General features: G+C 36.8%; 1 protein-coding gene across 2 annotated transcripts in view; it reads left to right on the top strand.

Moving 5' to 3' along the window:
* The window catches only part of LOC108677601 (neural cell adhesion molecule 1-like), an 86,454-nt gene that overhangs the window by 50,982 nt on the left and 10,691 nt on the right, over positions 1-24,781 (top strand). Inside the window, exon 2 of one of the 2 annotated variants that reach the window (XM_047881265.1) lies at positions 22,811-22,960. In XM_047881265.1, coding sequence (XP_047737221.1) covers positions 22,811-22,960 — 150 coding nt within the window. The remainder of the gene's footprint in view (positions 1-22,810; positions 22,961-24,781) is intronic. The other variant, XM_018165852.2, reaches the window with a different exon arrangement.

Consider the following 24,781-nt stretch of genomic DNA (forward strand, 5'->3'; position numbering starts at 1 on the left):
AGAGAGTATAGAGATAAGGCGTATGGAAATTAGATGAACTACAAGATAGCGAAACTTCATAACTCTCTTACTCATTGGAATGTCACATTCCATGGGTCTGGTGCATGGCTCTTTTGAATTAAGCTGATTCTCCGTGCGACATGAAAGTTGTAACGCTAACATATGGTTAAACAAGCTGCCCAGTTAGAGAGAAGCGATGTAATAGAGTTATTCAATGGAATACTGTCGTGAGAAAAACTATAACATAGCAGTATTCATAAACATGTCTATCGTCAGGTATTAAACATAAACTCTTGGAGTTTCACAATAATACTCGTCACGTTCGTTTTCAAACGCACAAGGAACTAATAATATCTTCATACAATTGGCTGCAAATTTATGGAAAATATTTCAACATCAAAATCAAAGCGGTTTCTTTCTCAGAGAGATGAAATGTCATCGGCTGCACTGGTCTTAATATGGCGATTCAGCATCTCAATTCATCGGTCAAAACTCTACCATTTTCTATGAAACTAATCAGAAGATCTTCGCTTGGACTAAAAATCTGTGAGCGAATGACACTGACGAATGATTCCATGCCAGGGCGATTACCCTTGACTGAACGATCTGCTCAGCGTCTCAGTAATGATCAGAGCTGAACGCAACTGCACTGTGGCGCGCTCTATTGACTGAACGATCTGCTCAGCGTCTCAGTAGTGATCAGAGCTAAACGCAGCTGCACTGTGGCGCGCTCTATTGACTGAACGATCTGCTCAGCGTCTCAGTAATGATCAGAGCTAAACGCAGCTGCACTGTGGCGCGCTCTATTGACTGAACGATCTGCTCAGCGTCTCAGTAATGATCAGAGCTGAACGCAACTGCACTGTATATCCTATTTGTACACCATGCCTGTACAGCGGAGCAGAAATCGAAATAAAATACGATATAATTAGGTAGCAACATAAATAAATGGAGAAAACGATATGTAATAAATTCGCAGGAGGATCAAATTTCTTGTTTGGACTACTGTGAGGCTAGGCGATTTTAGTTTCAAGAGTCTGACCTGAGTACAAGTGTAGCAGTTTATGTTGCGATGACAAAATGGTTAAAGACTAAAAATGGTTACCAAAAGTGGCACTAAAAAATGCCTACAAGAAGTTATACTAAAAACTGGTTACATAAAGTGTTACTGAAAAATGGTTACATTAAGTGGCACAGCAAAATAGTTACAAAAATTGGTACTACAAAATGATACAAAAAGTGGTACTACAAATGGTTGCCGGATGCATTACCACTGTCGTTGTCAGTTGACCGGCTTTCTCATTATTTGATGAATCCATCATTAAACTACGCATCAAGAGCGTCATTTCTCATTTACCTTGAACTTATTAATCAATTTCACATCAAAAAAGCCAACAATTCTGCTGAAAATTTCAATAAAAAATCCATCGCTATCACTTTGAATTTCAATGACACAATCGACACGAAACCAATTAGTATTTTTCATTATTACCATTAAAGCGCGCAATGTATATAACATCTATAATAGTAATCAAATGCTTTTACTGCATCTGCTTTTTGAGTAACATTTCCAATCGTTACGTTGCTGCGACACTGAACAGATTTCATATAATTAATTCCAACGGTCGCCTTCACAGCACCTGCTGTAGGACGCCTAAGTAATTCACGGGGCATTAATTCGAAACAGCGATCGAAGACATTCTCTTGCATTATCGAAGTTGGTTGAAGCATTGATCCTGCGATCGAGCCTGCTATGTATCCTACGACAACATTACGTAAATGGACTTGCCGACTCATTATGAGTCGCACCAAACACGTCATTTCTATCGCAGGTATATTGCTCGCAGCAACTTTTCTAATTCTGCCGCACTGCATTGTTCTCGTGTAAGCTATACGCAAAATGGTTATGCTTGTAGTTTGACAATAAAAAAGGCCATATGACGGAGAGCGTATGAGCAAGGCACGACAAAACTCTCATAACGTAAGGTGCTTGCCGCAAGTCGGGTTCTAGCGAGCAATTTACATCCGCATCGTAAGACCGACCTTGGCATGGAGTTGCTGCTGCTGCTGAATCTAAGCGGCTTGGTAAGTCGACATTCGTTTTGATTTTTAGAGGAAGCGATGTGGGAATGATTATTTATGCTTGCAAGTTTTTTAAAGAGAAACAGAGGATTGTTAGCAAATTTTTAGTTGCATTATTCATTGCGCGTGCGATAATTATTTAGTTCGGAGTAGCTTAGATTTGATTTAAACTTAATTCGATGTTTTACTTATTATTTAATACTAATTTTATGCCACACGACATATATTATTTTAGAATTTTGTTGGAATTGATCAGTATTCACCAAATACCCCGCAAGGCTCGATCTTCTTAAATAAATAAGTAGATTTTGAATTCTATTAGATTCTAATGGTGCCCAGGAACATTTAAGATTTTTGCTGAATCGTTCCATGTTACATGAAACGGTCGTATGAAGTACGGTTGTTGTGTTATAGTTCAGATTTTTATAGAACGAGTTCTAGTGGCCAAGAAATACAGCATTTAATCGAACAACATTTGTAATCCTAAACAAAACATCCTCATGCACGCAACCGCAAGCTGTATAGGCTTGAGTTCTTTTTGTGATTTCTGCCTTCCAAGCGCACTTGCCGCTGCCTATCACGCTCACCCCCCATTTTACCTTCGTCGCTGTTATTTTGGGTGTATTATAAATCAGAGGCCGTGCATTATACCTGAAGGAAATGCTCGACAGCGGGTGTTTCAAAGCCCGTAACGCTCCACGAGGCGCTTCTTGCATGCGAAAATCTGAAGCGACGCGATCGCGATAAACCCTTGCTTTCGGGCACTGAAGCGAGGCATAGGTAGCAAATATTGATCACTGAATTGATTTAATTTAAACTTCATAGGGGAATTATGTCTGTTTGACAGCAAGAATGAACATTACATGTGATTAATTGTATAAATATAATTTAACACAGCTTCTTGTTCTTTTTTGTAATTGAAGCTGTCGTTTGGTATATAAAAAATATTGATTAATTTTCATTATTAAAAAGTAACTGAAATATGCTTGCTTATAATTTCGATACTCTCTTTGGTTGGTATTATCTCAGATGAAATTCCAGTAACTTTGTCTTTTGCGCTGGTAAATGATGTCTAGCCAGGCAATCGCACAGAAAAAGAAGACATCAAGCAGACACATGGGCCAACATCCGCTAATTTGTTCTTGTTCGACACTGATTAATTTAGCGATAAAATGTGCAGGCTAGAAGATTATTAAACAGTAGTGCTTGAATGTTTTCTTAAGTCTAAACATGGTGCGTTTATAGTTTCCTGTTGCACTTGAAGTAGTATGACATCTTAATTAGGAAAGCATCAAGGATTTTAAATCTTGATTCAAATCCTTCAGAGCAAAATTGCCGTTTCGTAATACCTGCTCCAGAAAAGGGCGGAAAAAGTTCGAATCTAACTTCCATGGCAAGTATTAATTTCCGGCACCTGTGAAATGATTTTATTTTTACGGAATTGGAAACAATTTTCATCCAGAAATTTGTGCTGCAGCATAAGATGTCAATAAATTCTTCAGTGCAAATATTTTTCGACAGCCGTTCTAAGAACACAGAAAGTTGTATGTGCTAATTTTATACGCAATTAATAAAATCGTTTTTCCGAATGCACCAGTTGAGGATTTTTGTTTCAGTTTTGTCCTGTAAGCCGACTGACGGGTGACATTTTCTAGTTAAAAAATATGATCCTCATGAAGTTTTTAATGCACTTCATTACACTTCATGCAAAGCTCGATGCCGGATAAAGCTGTGGTAAGATGTCCTGAGCATTGCTTTATGTCAGTCGATGTAGCGGAGTTATTATTTTACTTTACTTTTCATATTTTTAAAAAAGCTTCCGTCTTCGTCTGATATATAAACTACATTTTCAGAGCCTCGATCCTCATTTGTAATTATTTTCTGGTCTTCCGGTTACGTTGTCGGTGTCATTAGCAGATGTTATCTTATGTAGACAATAAACAAAAAAATTATATTCATTTTCTCAAGCTCGATCAGTGATAAAGTTTGATTGATTGATTATTATTAAATTTGAAAGTTATTGAGTTAATAAAAGTCAGATAATGTTTTTTATGAAATTCATTGAAATTGAAATGAAATTCACTTAATTTAATTATAATTTTTCGATTTCCGTCTTATGAACGACATCTCATTTATTAAAACGTGCAACAAACTTTACTCCTGCTGACCGTTGTTTATTTGATGTTATATACCGTTCCTATATACCGTACCGTTTATACCGTACTTGCTTGCTCCTCTCCCGCTCCATGCAAGAATGACTTATTGAGTATCTTCCGTTGCAGTCTTTCACTGCTCATTAATTCTGAATGAAATCTCCTAGTTTTGTTTCCTCGTAAACGTGCCTTGAAGCTTAATTATTGATCGTTTCTCCCAAGGCTGGCTTCCAGTTCTCATTGTTTTTTTTTTTTGTGTTTTGGTTTTAGGGTCGCGTCAAAAACACCGACACAAAGGAAACCCTTATGATGCATGTAGTTCCCATCGACTTCTCGTGTCGATATCGCCTGCCGAGATCTTTTCCGTTGATTTTGTTCTCGGATTGTGACTCCTATTTACGCATTTCTGTTAGCGGATCCTACGACCGATTCTATGGAAATCGATGCATGCTACGAATTTACGCATAGTATTTATTCCCAGCTATCCTCAAGCCCTTAAAAAATGTAGGAGCTAAAAATTCATGGAAAGTGACATAAAAAATATTCCCGATTATTTAGGGAATATGGTTTTCTGTGGGATATTTTTACGCTCCCATTACTTTATATTTCATCGATCAAATCTTAGCATTTGCGTATGACCGTCCGTTACTTTTCAAAGAATTATTTTCCATTTTGTTCTAATGTGGTAAATTAGGGAAATGCAAACATTATTGTTTGTCGAATTACTCTGAATTACTGGAGTAATAAATTGGTTGTTGATTCATTTGAATTGCTATGCAAAATGTCCTCAATCGTTGGCATCGAGTCTATCTATTTATTTTAGCGATCTAATATGAATTGAGCCGTGAAATAACGAACAAAATTTGCGTACAGATAAAGTACTAAGCCGCCTAATTGGCACCACGTAGCGAGCCAGACATGCGGGCTGCCGGACGAACTCGTCTTTATCTCAGATCAAATGAACGCGCCGCTGCATGTAACTTACGCTAGTACACTTACAAAAATTAATGGGTCTCATTGTCCTAATAGTGACACGCTTTATAACCCACAGTATGAGCAGAAAAATTACACAATTCTTTAGCCTGGCCAAACTTGTCAGGGTGGCCCAAACAAAGCAAAAAGTGGATTGCTAATTGAATAAAATCTCACTCACTTATCTGGGATCGGGGACAAATAATTAGGTTCAATAAATGAGGTTTGTTCAGTCGTCATTATACCTAAAGTGAATTCAAAGCTTGACTTAATTAAATATGATCTATTATTGAGAAATTTGTTATTAATTTATTGACGTTAAAAAACTTGCTTAAAGCAATTGTTTGGATCACTGCTCTTTTGCGTATTTTATTTTGCCGCTAAACGTACCCTCAGGTTGCTTAATTGCTTTTTTACCATATTTAATTTGGTAGAAATTTCTTTTAAAATATTTATTTGCGAGGAATCATCCCATAATTTACTAACCGTTTATGTTGCTGAAGAAGACTTGCTATCAGCTGAGAATTTTCTAGTCACGAATTTTCAACATTTATATTCATAGGTAGATCATTCAGTTCAAACTGTTTGCACATTTAAAAAAAAGATAACAGATACACAGATAGTGATATTGAGCAAATTTGTTGATTGTTAATTTCTGAAAGTACAAGTTCTTTCTTAGCAAGAACTCAAAGTCAAAGTAGCACTTCATTTCTCGCGCACAAGAACAATCGCTCCTCGCCAGAGCAGCGGCGCTCGACGAATTTTAGAGCCCATTTCTGTCATGGCGCCAAGTTGGCTCAAAGTTTCTTTATTCTCGTGAAGTTCGAAGACGACACGAGCAAATGTAGACAGCTCCTGCAACATCTGGCTGCGCAAGATGTTAGGTGGATGAAAACCTGCATGTCGGCGGAGTACCATATCATGTAAATTGGATACGCAAGTGGCAGGCTGCACAAAATACTTTGCTTTAACCGTAAGGTTGGAGACATATAAATACTGAGTTCGACTGCAGGATAGATAAATAAACAATGAATAAAACAATGAATAAATTCATGACATAAATTCTGAATCGAAGTATGTGACTTTATGAGAGGAAAATATTAATTTCATTGCTGATAATTTTTGATGGGCTAACTAAACTAATAGAGTACGTGGCAATAGCGAAGCATGACACAAGAGCAGAGAATAACTTATTTTACTATTGATTTGAAATAAAGTATACTTCATAGGGTGAAAAATTTGGAATAGGGTATCCTTCATTGGGTAAAAAATTTGGAATAGGGTATCCTTCATTGGGTAAAAAATTTGGAATAGGGTATCCTGCTTGCAATATTACAATGTCTTGTTAACGCGACGGGGAGGAAGCCTGTCATTAGTGAGGATGTTGTGCAATCTTTCACAAGTTTGTGCGGCATAAAGCATATATTATGAGACACTGCACCGACATCGCTGGTGTGAAGAGCGCCCTTCTTGAAGAATCTTATCCGCTCTTCAAGCCGCTCCCAAACTTGTTAGTCTCGCTACGTCCTCCGAGGACGGCTTGCATTTAACGAGGTACATCTTTTGCTAAGGGATAATCTAGGTCGCTTATGCAGCGTATGAGCCCCTGTTTCGTGTCGTCATGAGCTTCATCGTGCGTGCAGTGGAGCAGAAATCAGGCGCTATAACAACACAAATCTGGACAAAAATATAAAGTTGGACGTTAATCGTAGGCTTTGCGATAATCGTAGGCTCAACAATAATCGCTGGCTCTACGATAATCGTTGGCTCTACGATAATCGCTGGCTCTACGATAATCGCACGCTCAACAATAATCGCTGGCTCTACGATAATCGCAGGCTCAACGATGATCGTAGGCTCGACGATAATCGTGGCTCAATGATAATCGTAGCCTCAACGAAGATTGCAAGCTCAACGATAATTGCGGACTCAATGATGATCATAAGATCAACGATGATTAAAATATGATTATCGCAAGCCCGATGAATTTTATAAAGTTGGGCTTGCATGGCAGCTATGATATGTTTCAGTTAAACTTCATAAGATTGTTTTTTATACTTCATTTCCGGAATCAAAATTTGTTGAAAAAAACCTGACAATCTTGACAGCACAAAATGACCAGGATATTTCTTGATTGAAAAGCCTGGCAACTTCCTATCACAAGAACTTCTAGGCCATTAATAGCAATTCGGAATAATTAAAAAAAATTATATTCATTGCCAATGTTCATTTTTATCCTTTGGTTGTAAGGGCAGATTCCGTCTTCACTCAACCATTACTCGCCGGGGCATAAAATTTATCCGAATTCTAAAATTAATGCAAAAATTGAAATGAACGTGAAAGGTTTCCCATGTATCGATTGTAATATACCTCATATTTTTGAGGTGAATAAAGCTGGTTAGGTTAAAATTGCCAATAATTTATCACTATTCTTACATTTCTCCAATTTTTTCCCAAGTATGCAATTCAAATGATTCAAAATTATGATAAGAATAATATTAACATATTTTTATTAACCGAGAAGGTTCTAGCTTTTTAAAGCAAATGATCCAATTAGCTTAATTAGGACGCGCGCAAAAAAAATGAATAAATTAATGATGGTCCTCTTGACACGAGAGGTCGTCCCTTATTTTAAATAATATCTTTTTTGCTTAAGAGAAGTTACACCAAGCTTCATTTACTCCGAAAATTTCCATTATTATTATTAATTGTTGTAGATAATTGATTCATGTTTAAGTCATAATTTTGAAGAAAATGTTTACAAATAATGTTACTGAAATTAGCCGAAATTTGAAGGTTTCGCTTATTGACTTCGAACAAAAACAACATAAAAAAATAGCATTAAAAAATTTATCAGCTCCTCGAAAAATTTGATTTTTCCGCCTGAACCCTCGTGAGATTACGCCCAACTTTGCCAGTTTATTTAGAATGCATTCGCCCTCATGACTAAAAGCTTTTAAGTAAAGACATTGTTTTTTCCGTGTAGTTTACTGAGAGTTTTATTTTTTATCCATCACTATCCATTAAATGTTCAATTGAATGTGGTTAATTGAAATACTAGTTCTTCGCGTCCACCAAATTTATTGACCAAGCTCTTATCTGATGACCTCCTTATAGTTGAGTGCAAGAATTATTGAATAAATAAATAAAACTCCCGTAAGCGATGTAAGTGATAACGCCGAACGCTCATACACGCTTACTTAATTAAAGTCGTCGTGTACAACTTCATTCCCGATAACATGACTTTAATCGTGTCGGGCGTTCTATATTAACCAAGTGAACGTTCACGCGGCCATGTCGCTAGGTCATTTAAAGGCATAACCTAGGGTCGATGCTGTGTATTTACATGCATACATTCATGACGGCGCGTGATAGAAGCACAGATAAGGACTGATACATCAGCTGCTTTATGGGCGCAACAAGGGGGGCTTTCAGACCCTCGTCCTACACGGGCTGGTCGAGAATACGGTCATCCGAGATTATATTTGTGTTTTACTGTGTTTCAGCAGCAGGGATAATGCGTAGGTATATGATAAGTATACACTCTAGTTGTATCTTGAAGCTGCTAACGCGAATTTATATAAATTAAATATTATTCTAGGTTACTGCAGAGGTGAATCTCACCACTGTTTGCAATGTTACTTTTCTATTCAAATCACAATAGTAAAAATGCTACTCTTCCCGGCCCCCCCCCAAAAAAATATAGTTTAAACATATGCAGTTTGGAAAATTTTGTTTCATGGATAAAACTGATTCCAAGTAACAATGTTTCCAAGATCATTTAGTTTTGGTCGCTAATCGCTGTTTCATTTTTTCTCGTTTAATCTCGGAGATATTAATAATGTAATGTCATTTCTTTTATGTGGTTGCGTTCAAAATAGAATGTTTGAACTGCGAAGCAATTAACATTTGCGTTTTGCAATATATATTTGAACCATATTAATAAATTGACTTTTATTCCATGCAATGTGGATTGACTGAATTAATGGAAAATCTACATTCAATAGAAATCACGCGAAGTTCAAGCCATCTCGACTACAAGAGAGAACTTCAATGAAGTCTTGACGTATGAGTGGTTTTAGCTCTAAGAACTGGCCTGTGACATTCTTAGTGGTTTGCATAGTCCTAAAAAATAGAGAAAATGCAGAACAGCTCCGGCATAAAAAAATACATGCAGGTCAGGCTAGCTTCATTTTAGTAGTTAATTGTTTATATTCATTGGTTTTGTAATAGGAGTGTATCATTACTCATTATGGACTTCGAGTTAATTAAGATTATTCTTTTTTCCTGATACATGAAAAAATGTTTTTTTGTCGATATTTTTTTTTGTCGATATTTTTATCATTGAATGATAAAAAAATCGCTAGTCAAATTAGCTGGTGAAAGGTCGACGTCTTGAAATTAGATGACCTTGTTCTATATTTGTGGTTCCACCACTAAACTCACATACTTTTTTGCCAGCGACAAATAATTTTTTATCCGCTTTTCTTGCTAGGTCTACACACTTCTATGGCTTGGAGAGCAACCCTTCAAATTAGCGGAGAAATTTTTTTAATCGAGCAGTTGCTCGCGTCTTTTAGAGGGCTTTTTACGGTCATCGTCGTTTGAACTCCTGATCAAATATGAAAACTCTCAGAGACTTTATGAAAGTTCCATTAAACTTTTTGGTTCTTGCATCTCATTGAAGCTCAATTTTTCAACTTTGACACGCAGAATTTTTTCAGGAATGAATCATAAGTTCGAAGAAGGAACAGTTAAATAAAAAAACTAAACGACGAGAACTCGTGAGCGTTGTTCCAAGTCATGAGGTGTTTCATTTGGCCATGCAACTATTGATAACATTTCTCCTTCATAATATGCGTAAATGTTGATAGGAATTACGCTGAGGTTAATCAGAAAACAAAAACATTGACTTCAAATAATCAAATTTCAATCCCTGACGAGCTCCATTTTTTATTAAGCACACAACATTTGTCAACATTTTTCATGAATACGAGTATATCATATATACAGAGAAAGGCATCAAAATAATGTATTTTTCAACATTTTACTGCTTAAATTCAATAACAGTGTAAATCAACGGCTTGATTTTCCCTCTGCGAGCAATCACGCGCGAGCGCAAATTTCCCATTCTTTTATGAAGTCATAACTTTTTCCTTTAGGAAGTGGCTTATTTTTGGTGGTCTAGATTGCAGCAGAGCAGCTTTGATCGTGCAAACAAGTGTTGCATTTAGATCGCAATTTCCGCACAATTTCGCTCTTTTCTTTAATGGATCACTGGTGGCCAATTTTCTCCAGGCTAGAAATTAATTGGTTAAATGCAAATTGTTCTGTCGAACTTCCCGAAATCATTACCAACTTTCTGAATTTATAATTCAGATTTTGTTATGGAAAATAACTGCCTTTGATGAAAGAAGCTTGAAATTAATTCAGAAGAAGATTAAGGCTTCTTTTCTGATTTTTCATAGTTTGTTTTGATACAATTATTAGGCATGCATTTACATTAGTTATCAAAATAAGCATTTATAAAAATTCTTTGTAAATTCAGCAATCGCTGAGAAATCTCAAAATGACTGAATGTTAACATAACAAAGTGAAACCCCAGATCGATTTCAAAAATTTAATTCGCTTAAAATATTATTTTCAGTACACGCTATTTGTTGTTTATATTAACATAAGAAATAATATTGGTTTATGAGGCAGCGTAGTGAGGGGAACGTAGTTCGATTCTTATCATCAAAGAGAAACATGCAAGTCTTTGCATGATTCAAGCTTGCTTCGGTCGTCCGTCTTGCACCCAATACTGCACCGTGAGAAGCATGATTACCACACTGGATTTCACAGTCTGAGTAATCCTCTCCCCCGTGAAGTATGACGTTCCTTCCTATAAGAATTTCAAGCTAAATACAAGAGAGTTGAGTTATTATTTGAGCCTTTTCCTTATTCTTCCAGCGTACAATATACCAGAATATAGGGCCGGAATAATCCCAGTTTGTGCCCCAAGAGCGGCTCCATATTTCATGTATTGCGGCAAGGCAACTCATCATATGCCTCCTGCTTGGCGGCGGCTCAGAACCATAACTGTGTCGCCATTGATTTCTCCTCATATTTATGGCACTTCTTTATTTCTCATCCTCGACGTAAACTAGTCTTGAGTTTTGGCCATTAAATTAGGGCATTCCTATAGCAACATTCATTTAAACCGTTTGAACATTAACTATTAACTTTAGTTCATGTTTTGGGTTACAAAACGTAAACGTTGCAAACTAAAATTTGATCGCATTGAAATACAATTTCGTATGGCAGAGATTTTTACAATTTGGCAGAGATTCAGAACTAAATTCTTCAACTCCATACTCCGTAAGTTGTATGATATTTATCAATATGTATACATATATGCAAAAAATATGTGCTAAATTCAATTGCGTTAACATGTGTTCATTCTTGCAGTAAACAACACAGTATTTGAATTTCTTATGGGTTATATTTCTGACTACAAATCCTCAACATGATTGGATTCTGACGACATTCATGTTTATTCGAGTCACTTTTAAATTGAGTAGCTTTTTGTCTTAGCTTGTGTGTTTTAAAGATTTCTGCGTGCCGTGCAATTCATTTATATACTAGAGCCAGCTTCATTCTAGTTATTTGCATAATAAAAAAAGATTTATGTATGAAATGAATCGCAAAGCTTTAATCGTATTTGCTTTCGTCTCTAGAAACTATGTGGAAAAATATTAGTACCTGCTAGAGATCAGGTGCATGCCACATCCTCCTAATTGGTATTGTATTGCATGGTAGTCCAAGCTGGATAAATGCGATGAATTTATCAAACATGATTCATAGACTAATATGCCACTAACATTCACCATTGCCTTAGATTGCAGTAATGTTGCAGGCTCCATAAATTCCAACATTTTCTGGATTTCGGGGAGAAGCCGGCATGCAAAATGCGTTGATCAGAAACTTATGCTAGTTTTCAGCGCTGAAATAATTTCCATAACTTTTTTGCTTGGGATACCAGTAGGCTGCAGGAGCTGTAAATCATAAGTTAGCTACAACTCGGCACTTTTGGCTCTTCCTGATGTACATGATATTCCTCTGGTCCATGGCTCGACTGTAATCTACTGCGAACCTCTTAAGTGCTCTTTTTTACACTCAGTGACTTAGAAGTTATGCTCCAAGTTCGCAGCTACAGAGACCACTTAGGATATCTTTACTAAGTCTTCCTCGATCCACGTGGAGTCTGGGCCAAGCTAGAGAGAAATATTCCCTGGCCAGTTAGACAAGATCAACGATGCTGGCTTACTTTCCGTTTGATGTGTCCATCAGAATCAGAATTATTGGTTTAAAAATTTTTAATAAGAATTTTTATAAATAATTATTAACTGATTTAAAAATGATTAATAAGAAAGAATTGTTATTGATAATTATTAACTTATTTAAAATTATTAATAAGAATTGTTATTGATAATTAATAACTGATTTAAAAAGTACTAATAATAATTGTTATTGATAATTATTTTCTGATAATTCATATGATTTACTTTAAATAATTATTTATCCTACATTTACTATAAATGTTCATATCACGAGACGGATAATAAATGGAAAAATATTGGAATTTGTCTGAATTCTTCCACGTTTGTCTGGCGTGGCGATGAATTATCCCGCTGACTATTGTTGTTACTAAATGTTTTTTTCTGTAATCATCGTGCTATTGGCGTCGACATAAAGCAAATTAGTCAGCCCATTTGACATAGAGCAACTCGAATACAAAATTGCACCCATTATATGGACGCTCACTGACTTACGTAAAAAATATATAACAATAATATTTATATTTTTATAATATTATTAATATATATTTTATAATGCTTGGTATATTTATTTTAAACCCGTAAAATCCAAAAAAATGGTTACAAGGAGTCTTCAGTTAAATCTTCGGAACAGTAACTTAACATTTTTATTTGATGTGCCTGCAAGTCTTCAGTACAATCTTCGGAGCAAAAATTTTGTTTGGTATGCCTTCAAGTAATTCATTTTTATGTGTAGCTTTGCAAAATGTGGTTAAATTTCGCATGGCTTACAATTGCCGGCACGATGCTAGTCCTTCACTAAGTATCTCACTAAGATGAAGGTCCTTCTTTGTTGTCCAAAGTTACGGCAAGGCTTGCGGCCTGCGCCCCGCCCCACCGGTGAACTCGCGAGAGGGATCGTAGTTCCCAAACAAACTTTGTCAATGGGGGAATGAACTGATGATGGAGCGCACTGGCCACTCTTATAGCTCATTGTGAACTTCTGATTCACGATTACAGCTTTGAAATTTCTGGCCATCCAAAAGTTGGAGAGCCAACAAACTCGAATAAGTGACTTAACCACTAACGGTATCATCTCTTATTTTACCTTTGTACCTTTCGCGTAACGCTGTAAAAATTTGGCATCGGAAAAGGAATACTGCTATTTGACGCCTAATGATTATTGATTTCTACTATCACGATTTGTTCAAATTTAATGTAGTCCATAATTTATTTATTTATTCATAGTATTGATGGAGTCTAATTATTTAGTCTTTGACTAAAATTTAGATTAAAATAATTTCAAGTACTGCAGGGAAGCTTGACAACTTTACTCAAAGCGTTTTAATTTTGGACAAGTTTCTGGTAATATTTTCTTCGTGTTTCTTTCAACTCTAGAAATTTAGAATAAAATTCAACGAAGATTATTTCGATCGCTGATGGGTATCTATTAAGACAAATATAAAAAATAGAGAATAAAACCACGAATATTTTGAATTTCTTTCACGCACGAAGGCACGAGCAGCACTAGCCGCTGCCCTGAGTGGTCGCATTTATTACCCAATCCTTGCGGGAGACTCAAGCAATATCTCCTCATGTCGAGCGTCTGTGCAACTTTTAAATGGTTTCGTTACGTGAGCAGCATTCGGCGGCGACGTTCCGACTTGCGGTGATACGAGAAACCACCAAGACTTTTAGCCTGGTCCTGATGGCGAGGTAATATACCTGATCTGTGGTTTAGGAGCGACGTGTAACTTGGAATTAACAGTTTGAAATACTTTTTAAAAAGTTGCTAAACCACTGACAGATAAAAAATTGTAAGTTCTAAAGACTTTGTGAACAGTTAACACACAACTCACAGTCGAAAAATTGTCAGTGGAATATACCTGTTAAATTTTGTACAAAATATGACGAAAGAAAAAATTTTTGAAATTAATTTTGCTCGTAAAAAGACATGATTAATTATTTGTCTCATAAAAAACATTTCCGATCAAAATTAAATCGTAGATGTTTTATGACGTTGATTATTTTTAAGCTTTGCATCATCGAAATATCACTGCTTCTATAAAAATCCTCACTTCGTTTCATGGAGCTGGGATTTTAAATGTCAAGAAGTTATTTCATATTTTATTTCAGAACTTGAATTCTGTTGTACCATCTCCCCGGCACAGCGGGTCGTCCTGCCACACTTACGTCATTTGTATTGCATTCGAGGACAGTCACGAGATCCTGAATAATGGCAATGGTATGATAGGCACGACAGTTTGTCAGGACAGCTGACACTCGTCATCCTACCAGAACCCGTTGGCTTTGTTGAATATTCCATGTCAATTTTTATAGAGTGATTGCTCCCTCTCTTGAGCGTTCAATATCAATGCACGAAGACTTGCTTACGAGTGCGTGCCAGAATGAATTGCAACATTAATAGTTGCATATACGCTTGTGCCTGGATTCCAACTTATGTGTGGGTGTAAAATAACTCGTTTTAAATTTAAACTAATAAAATGGAAATAAAATATGCATTGGTGCTTTATGTTGTCTGCTTATTCATTTCAAAACCTGGAATTAATATTACTGCCTCATTACCAATAAGGCGTTTTAATTAAAGATACCGTATGTAATAGAAAACTCTCATAATGTATAATATATAATTAATCAGAATGAATATAAAATAATTGAGCCAAGCTTCTGACAGTGCACACACGTTCTTACCAATCGGGTTATTTTCGAAATTGAGAACCGGCCATCAGCTGCAACGGAATCCATTAACCTGTTAATTACGCGTTGATCTGGCCATGGGCTTCAAGCGCCTGACACTGATATGACGACGAGCCTTATAGCCTTCGACGGCATATGAAACTGTTGCCTTGCCTACAGGAAGGATGATGCCATTCCTTCCTTACAGGATGGTTGATGTTTGCCTTTCCTAAAGGATGGTTGATGCCATGCCTTTCCTTCAGGATGTTTGATGCCCTGCCCTCTTTACAGGTTGGTTGATGCCATGCATTTCCTTCAGGATGACCGATGGCCTGCATTGCTTACTGGATGGTCGATGAACTGAATTCCTAATAGAATGGTTGATGTTTGCATTCCCTACAGGATATAAGTGATGCCCTACATTGCTTACAGGATAGTTGATGCCCTTCCTTCTTTACAGGATGGTTGATGCCCTGCGTTCCTTACTGGATGGTTGATGCCCTGCCTTCCACACAGGATGGCTGAAGCCCATCCAGCGAGTATAGGATGCCAGTTTGAACAGACTTGTGTAGATCATGCATGTGAAGCCTTAAATTACCTGGCCGGTTATCGAAGATATGAAGATCGACTGATTGAAGTTTCATTTGCTGGCTTGAGGGGAAACGATATCGGGATATTGTCGAGCAGTTCGGCAGATAAACTGTTCTTTGTTGCGTTGAATTCTGTTGAACGTCTCTCTGTCGGCTCTATATGTTGTATCCCGTGGCTTGAATAACATTTTGAATCAACATTTTGGTTGACAGTGGAGGCCAAGTATGGCCTAAAGATCCTCTGGATTTGTGGTGCACGCATTCCCTAAGCAATAGATGGTATAGTTTGCACAGGGAGACAACAGTGGGAGATTTTCAGAAGAATCTGGACGAAAATGTTGCCCAGCAATTGTGTACCAGAAGACCAAGGAAACACAGGCCACAACATCGCCATGAACAACTTCTTCCTCTGTCACGTTTGCCCAAAGAATAGAGATAAAAATTTCGCTGATGCATGTGAGAAATTCTATTTACTTGTGTGCAAATATCAAATCCAGAAAAAGATAGGTTGTCTGAACTGCGTGCAACGATAATAGAAGAGAACCAAAGAGGGAAAAGAGAAGACCTGAAATGACTAAACAGTTACAGACATACGCACAATGGATGTTAGCAATGGACATATTAATATTCCTGTTCTGGATAATTTTCTTTTTCAAAGACAAGTGAATAATAAGAATAGCTCAAACATGAAATTATTCTTGTGTAGTCTTAATATAATACTAAATTCTACTACAGTCAGTGTTATTAACAGAAATGCGAAATTAGCATAAAACGTATTGATTTTAATATGGATAATTTTAGACCCCCTTATACAAGAGTGTAGGGTTCAGTCACTCGTGTATCTATAAGAGATAAAACATGTTTAAATATACCTTTAGGTTAACATTTGATTTAATTATCGTGTTATTAGTAATTTAAAGGGAGAGAACAATCCTTCCAGGTGCCCGAAGAGGATAAAAAGTTTCTGTTCTTTTTTTTCAGTCAATCTGTGAATGCATTCAATATTTTATACAGAACTCGTATCTCTTATAATCCCGGTTCTCCCTCAGCTCTCGTTACTCATGCCATCGACTGAATATTTCACACGGACTTCTTCCAAAGGAAGAAATCCGTGTATTTTTCAATAACATTTTCCAGCAGTCTGTAGGGTATAAATATAAGGGTGGGATATATAAGGTTGGGATATGAAAGGGGGGAAAATATAAGCTTTATATATTAAATAATAATAAGATTCCGAACAGGGCTATCACATGATCGATCTGCATAAAAATTTTAAGTGTGAAAAATTTGGCAGCAATGCCCTGCGGTATATGCCAGATTAATTTGAAAAATGAAAACAACTCAGATTTGAACCAATCCTACATTTTTTTGTTTTCGTAGTAGCAAACCTCCCCTAATCAATCTTCCAATAACACAAAATTGTTTTAAAATTCAATATCAGCTTTGATTCATGTTTCAGAAAAATTCCTAATAATTTTATACCATCAAATGTAATTTGCTTTCTACACAAAGTAAATAATCTTGTTCAAGGAACATAACAAAATTTACTAGACTTCACGAATGACATCGACTTCACTTCATCCCGTTGACGTAGTTCCTTGGTGATCGATGAAGTTGTATTGGAGATGCAGTAGCGTGGCACAAAAGGCCTGCGAGGCAGCTAGGATAAGACACAACTTGAGAGAAGCATTGCATGAATCGCTTCATCCAATCAGACTTGTAGCGTGACGGTCCAGTCACCTAGTGTCAGGTTAGCCAATTTACTGCTACGGTCTTGTGAGCAACGCTGCCGAGGCCTCGCCAATTTAAGTTTCGATCTTAACCCGATACTTCGAATTCCGTCTAAGATTTCGCACTCTCTGCTAGCGTTAAATTGACTTCCATAGTCGGGGCTTGCTGCTTACAGGATAGAGTTCTGGAACAAGCAGTTCCAGGTCATGTGTCGGCAATTTCTGTTGAAAACGTAACCAGACCCTGAGTGTGTTACAGTTTCCTAAATGTTCGGTATGTGTTGTGACTTTCGTTCTGTTGAGTCCGTGAGGAATTTGTAAATACATCCAATAAAACTTCCTTTTTCTCCATTTTCGGTAATCATTTCAATTTAATGCCTAAGCATGAACAATAATATTTGTATTCATATCTTGGTATTCATATCTCTTCACTGATTCAGCTGTTATAATCAACTGATAGCTGCTATGATTACATCACGGAAATCAGTCGCATTTAATTTGAAGTTGATCGACGGTTACGGCGTCTCCTTAGATTCGATGTATGAAATATCATAAAAATATATATAAAAAAATCATTCATGTGTGGACTAATAGAATGCAAGAAGCTCCACTTCTACGCGTTCTCCATCTTACCCTCGCTTACCCTCGACCTTTTTTCGTTCGTCTGCATGCGACGTATTTTGTAAAGCTCCTATTTTTCTCAGTTGTCCCTCAGCCACGGCTGTAGTTGTCTTCAATAACAATTTGTTGCTTGACAGGCAAGACCAACGTCAAGAAAACAGGGCACCTCTTGACGTTGTTTCCTTCAAAGTGACGGCTCAAGAAAGACCCAAAGGAAACTAGGCCCGGCAAATTCAGGCCTAGTTTGATTTGGAAAAAGTGGCTTGATTTTATGCGGATGCAAATTTCAAAGCAAACGGAAAACTCGAACTCTGCTGAAACTTTTACTGGTTCAGGCTTACAGAAATTTCTCTGGATTTGACTCGTGTTGCAAAACTTTTACTTTCGCATTACTTGTTTCTTTGAATATCCGGTAAAAAGATGTCAGCGATGGCTTCATTGAAGAAATTCTGTTGACCTCGTAAAGTATATGGATTTTTTTAACGGGACATAATTTTTTGGCTTGTAATGTAAAGTTATATTAAACAGAAGTGCTGTTTTAAAAGTGCTGGGTTTCAATAATAGAAAAAAATATAATGATAAAAGTTATTTCATACTCACTCGATTTTTTGATATCCGTTTAAAGTGTTGCTGATTTTTAAAGCAAAGAAGCTTCTCATTATTTCCCTAAATGTTTTTTTTTTCAATTGTTTCCTGCCCTATTTGCTATCCGATTGCTTCCAATCAAATGGTGAATATTGAAAATGATATAAAATTTATATAAAAATACATTTCTAGTTAAAAATCCGGCGGTTTAATTATATTTTCATCACATGAAATTTCATGCCATCAAGCTATTTTAAATCTTCAAACGTTTTTAATCACTTTCATTTGAAAAAAATCTCCCATTCCATTCAGGGGTTACCTGATGTCGGGGGAAAAATTATTATTTAAAACATAGTGCGATTGCTTCCCATTAATGAAAAGGCCCATCCTATTTCAACCGGCATAAATAAATTTCCGGCTATATTTTGTCCCCTGCACATGTTTGTGTAGAGGCGGGACACCTCACCAACTTTTAATTAATATCACAAGTCAATTAAAACTTTAAATTAGCTTCCACTTTTCCGTGATTCCCTGGATAATCAGTAAAACTATAAATTTGCTTTGCGCCCGCTCATAAAACAAATTTGACAATTTTTAAAAATGTAATTGAGTTGGAATTTAATTATGAGAACGATTTATTTCAAATATAAATAACTGCACTTGAAAATACCGTGAATTTAACGCGACTCAATGAATTTCTCAAACGTTAAATACCGATGGGTGTTATATTTTACCAACGATCTTTTCCCCTGTCAAGTATCATGACACGAGGGCTGAAAAATGACGCTAGCTTTGATGTACAGTGTACACTATACGAAGGGCGTGGAAAGTGAAAGCTGTTGCAGGGATTCCCGCGACCAGTGTTTCCATTTTCCGCCAAATATAGCGCGCATTCAGTAATGGGAAAACCAACCAGCGTGTAAGAACTGCGATGTTCCCGCTAAGAAATCGCGGCTTTTTTGATGCGCGCCGATGAGTTTATGACGAGGAAGAGTAGGCTGCTGAAGATGAGGGAAGTGGCTGCTGAAGATGAGGGAAGTGGCTGCTGAAGATGAGGGAAGTGGATGCTGAAGATGAGGAAAGTTACTGCTGAAGATGGGGGAAGTGGCTGCTAAAGATGATGAAAGTGGCTGCTGAAGATGAGGGAAGTGGTTGCTGAAGATGAGGGGAATGACTGCTGAAGATGAGGAAAGTGGCTGCTTAAAATGAGGGAGGTGGCTGCTGAAGATGAGGAAAGTCGCTGCTGCTGAAGATGAGTGTAATAGCTTCTGAATGTGATTGGATTCATTCACTTTTCCTTCCTCTGAAAATTCAGGGTTGAAGGTAGCTACAATGAAAATGTGGTATGTATAGCATTTTCCCTTATTTCCATCCCCCTTGCTTTTTAGGACTAATGTTTGAGCAGGTGTTGGAATACTTGAGTCGTAATAAGATCATCATCGTAATATCATCGTAATAAGATCATCGGTGGATGGTGTATATCACGTTAAATTTTCCGGCAAACTTTTTCCATGTGTTCTCGCATTTCTCCTTCAATACTCCCTGCTTTTTATGGAGTTCCTGCAACTAAACTTCTATTTAGGGGGAGTCAACTTACGCAGATTTTGTGTCGTCCTAATCTTGCAATCGCGTGCCGGCGCCTTGCATTATCTCTCACTTAAGGAAACGTAAAAATTCAAACCTAATGCGATGGAACATTGAACTTCCTCTCGCCGAGGAGGCGGAGCGAAGCAAAACGCTGAAGTTGCATGCTTCTATTGAGGCAACTTGGTCTCCGTCCACTATGATAAAAATATTCATTTTAGAACAAAATTACGCCATAAAATACTCAACAGGAGCGTTATTTATCGGAGTATTTTAGGGACGATTTGTTCGCGGAGGAAAATTTATATCTCTTCCTCATTTTTTGCGCGTTTTTGGACAACCGTTTTGTGGTCCCTAAATCTTAGGTTTCAGCCTCGTAAAAAACGTTTATGAATTGAAGAAATTCACCTTGCACCAATGAACACGATGGAACGAACATAATTCTACGACGCAGATTGTGGGACGGGATATTTCCGCTAAGATATTGAATACTGTTAGCTTTTACTGATAATGATAACTACTATTAAAGGGAATAATGTATTGGGTTTTCAGGCATGGTTGTTAGAATTTTTTAAGTAAAATGTTGAATGCTCCATATTCGGTGCTGCTGTAGGGGTGATTGTTGCGCTGATCGTTCTCTCTGAGAAGTGAAGGGAATGACTGTTTAGGAGTGAGGGAATGAAAGCTGCCCATCCTCAGGAGTGACAAAGAGCCCTCTGTTGGTAGGTGTAGAGAGGGCATGCGGCTAACGCCACCACTTGGGTCATTAGCAGCGTATTCCCCGAGCTGTGTTAGATAAACCTCTTTCTGAGGCCCTCAATGGCTGCTCTAGAGTCTGCCAGGCCTCGAGTGAAGAATAAATTCCTATAAAAGCCTCGGGAAATTATGATAGCATGCAAATTAAGAGTTTAGCATAATCAGGTTATGCTCGCTTTAATTTTTATTGCAATGAGCTTCTGGGCGAGCGATTCATCCAGCCGCGTCGGCTAATTTGACGCGCGTCGCTAAATCTTAGGAGCGTGTCACTTTTTACGATTCATTTTCTTTTTCTGAGAAACAAAATTTCATTTATGCTTGTCGGATTCGAAAGAACTCTTCGGCCAAAAAGCGAGCGTGCTTTTTATATTTTGATTTGAAAAGGAATCATGGTTGCATTTGAAAGTAATTGAACAGGTGAATGACATTCTTATGAATCAAGTTTGCTTAATACGAATAATATTTACCGCCGAAGCAAAAGTATTGAATACTTTATTACTCAGAAACTCAACAGTTTAATATCGAATATGTTTGTTCTACCATGATAATACAAAATTAATTAATTTTGACTGATTATGTAAATGAAAAATAATAATAAAATGAAAAATATAAAATATTTTTACATTTATAAAATAAAAATTAGCAAAATTATTAAATGGTTTTACTCTTAATTTTTTTCACAGTGGCGGTAGCTCTAAAGTCTATGAGGCTTTAAAACCCACAAAAGACAAAATTTTTTATTACTTTTACCTCTTTTATCCCATAACGGCGAGAGCTCAGATAGAAGACGAGATGTCGAGAATGAAGATTATGCTGCTCTGAAGTAAACCTTGAATTTTCTTAAAACATAGATTAACATTTTTCCTCTGACCGATTTATTTAATTTTCGTGATTTGTTCAAATGAGATCTAAAAACAGGTCCTTTGACGGGATCTTTTCAAAACTGACGATAGTTTCAAATAGCTACTAGACTTCAACCAGGCCCCTATAGGGTGCTAGGCATTTTAAGTTTGAACATACCACTCTGCATAGCATTGTTTAGTCTGTTCTTGAACGCTTTCATACTCAGAGCGTCAACAATATCATCAGGGAGGCTGTTCCACATGTCGGTGACTCGAAGCGAGAAGAAATGTTGTCGCGTGGATGAGTTGCAACGCAATTTTTTTTGGTTTTCTGCCGTGGCCCCTGGTGTTGGTTTTTTATATTCGAGTAATCCATCTGGGACCTTGTATAAATCACGATTATTCAAGTATCCTTCAATGAGGTCACCACGCAGACGTCATTTAATTGGTTTATTTGTTATTATATCCGCAGTGGCGGGAGCTCAAAAAGAAGAAATAGCAGACTACGTAGCAATATTTTAATAAAATAATTATGTAAAACGCAAAATCTTAATTGATTTTTCTTCTTTCTTCCCGCAGCGGCGGGAGCTCGAAAAGATGAAAACGCAGACTACGCAGCATTATTTTAACAAAATAATTATGTAAAACCCCAAATCTTAATTGGTTTTGTCTTCATTCTTCCCGCAGCGGCGGGAGCTCAAAAAGATGAAAATGCAGACTGCTTGGCATTATTTTAATGAAACAATTATGTAAAATCTAAAATCTTAATTGATTTTTTCTTCATTGTTCCCGCAGCGGCGGGAGCTCAAAAAGATGAAAATGCAGACTGCTTGGCATTATTTTATTGAAACAATTATGTAAAATCCAAAATATTAATTGATTTTTTCTTCATTGTTCCAGCAGCGGCGGCAGCTCAGAAGGACGACGAGTATGAAGACTACGCAGCTGACCTCTCCGACACTGAGCCTCCTCAGTTCCTGTCTGTGCCTGAGGAGTTCAGCGTCGAGGTCGGGGGTGAGATCACCTTCCCATGCCACGTCCAGCACCTCGGTCAGTGTACCCAATTTTTATATTAAAAAACCTGATTTAAATTATTACTAAAACTGTGATAAAATTAAGCCAAATTGCAGTGATTTTTACAAAAAATATCTCAAAGGTTAAAGGCATATTGACATTTTTTTATATTCCATATGTACGTTGTATGCCGTTCCCAATTATTTTAACTGTTGGTACACCCCGTATTGTCTCTTTAATCAATTCTTTTTGTCGCGCACGTATTGCGTGCAAGCTAAATTGTGCTTCCATCATTAATGATAGACCATTAACCACAGGCACGTGCCTTATCAATTATATATAATGTATAGGCTCGTTAATTGATTAGAGGGTAACTGATGGTTGTACTACAAGGCAGTTCAGGTATGTATCAGCAATACATCTCGGTGACGATTTGCTACATATGGTATACACTACGGGCTTGAAAATTGAAATAACAATAAAACCATTCCGATCAAGACAATTTTTCAACTTTTTGTGCAAAGATTCTACTGGAATTATCTCAAAATGAAATTAAAACAAAGTATTTTCTATTTATTTCATTATTCAACCTAATATGACCATTAATGGTATAGAACATCCGTATAAACACATCAAAACTCATAGGTTATTATTTTGAGGCAACGCATCGGATGAAGTATCAAGTCGAATATTTTTTATACGAATGGTCCATTATCGGTACCAAACTCCATTCTATTTCGTTGTGTTTTTTCAGCACGGTACTGCATTTATCCTTTGCTTTCCTTGAATTCTTTTGATTTTATAAATGGTTGGTCATGTATTTCTCTGAGTGCCGTACAATCAGAACTCCTTAAATAAATTGGTAAAATAAATCATGCTTTGATCACAAATTGGCAAGTTGTCACCAGTTCAATGGAATATTGGCAAAAATTATTGCCCATAATTCACCTCTACCAGACGTCATTGATCGACAATGAAGTCATTTCGTTAACGTTACTCATATTTTTTGTTCACATCGATGATCCACAAAATTGGCCAAAGGAATATATATCTATATTTTTGGACAATACCAGCTCGAGCATGAGCAATTATATAGTTGAATGTATTCAAAGAAGTGTAAAGGTATCCAAGAATACAATGAGCGAACAAAAGATTTGGCAAGTCTGAGTAAATGTAAAACCCATATACTGAAGTCCATTCTAGTTTAGTTGAAAATAGTAATAACTACAAGAAATTTACTAAATATTTTATGATCTATTTCGTAACAATTCCTGAAAATCGTCCGTTTGTCTCTGATTCTGGGTTTAATTGTTTTATATTTACTGCCCAGTTACAGTATTTGTTCATTTTTACGCAGGTAATTGAAAAGTCTTTTAAATACAACATTTCAACGCTCATTCACACATTCGAATCTCATAAAAAATTATTTCTATTTCAACCCGAATATAATTCACTAGCATATTATTGCGCCGTCTCCAGATCTTGATGCTATGCCAAGCATTTTGGAGTTGCCTTTACGGCAAATGGCATCGAAACTCAAGGCGATCTAGAGGCTTAGTTTACCTTATGAAATTCCAGGCATTCTTGATGAACTGCCAAGAACTTTGGACCGGTGACCTTTTGCCTGAGGCTCTTGGAGCATTTGACAATGAGAGCCTTGATGATGACTCAATGATGATGAGTATTCATGATGATGGGCCTGAGCATTTCGAGAAAATGTTGAAGCTCTGTGGCATCTCTCAAATCGGACATTAGATGCAAGTGTGGCATTAAGCAAAACTATAAAATGATTGCATAGCACAGTGCGGCGTAGGTTTTTGAGCTTAAAATGATTTATAGTGCTTGAGTTTATAATGG

This window comes from Hyalella azteca, unplaced genomic scaffold, assembly GCF_000764305.2.
Source record: "Hyalella azteca isolate HAZT.00-mixed unplaced genomic scaffold, Hazt_2.0.2 contig7452, whole genome shotgun sequence".
In the NCBI taxonomy this organism is placed as follows: Eukaryota; Metazoa; Arthropoda; class Malacostraca; order Amphipoda; family Hyalellidae; genus Hyalella; species Hyalella azteca.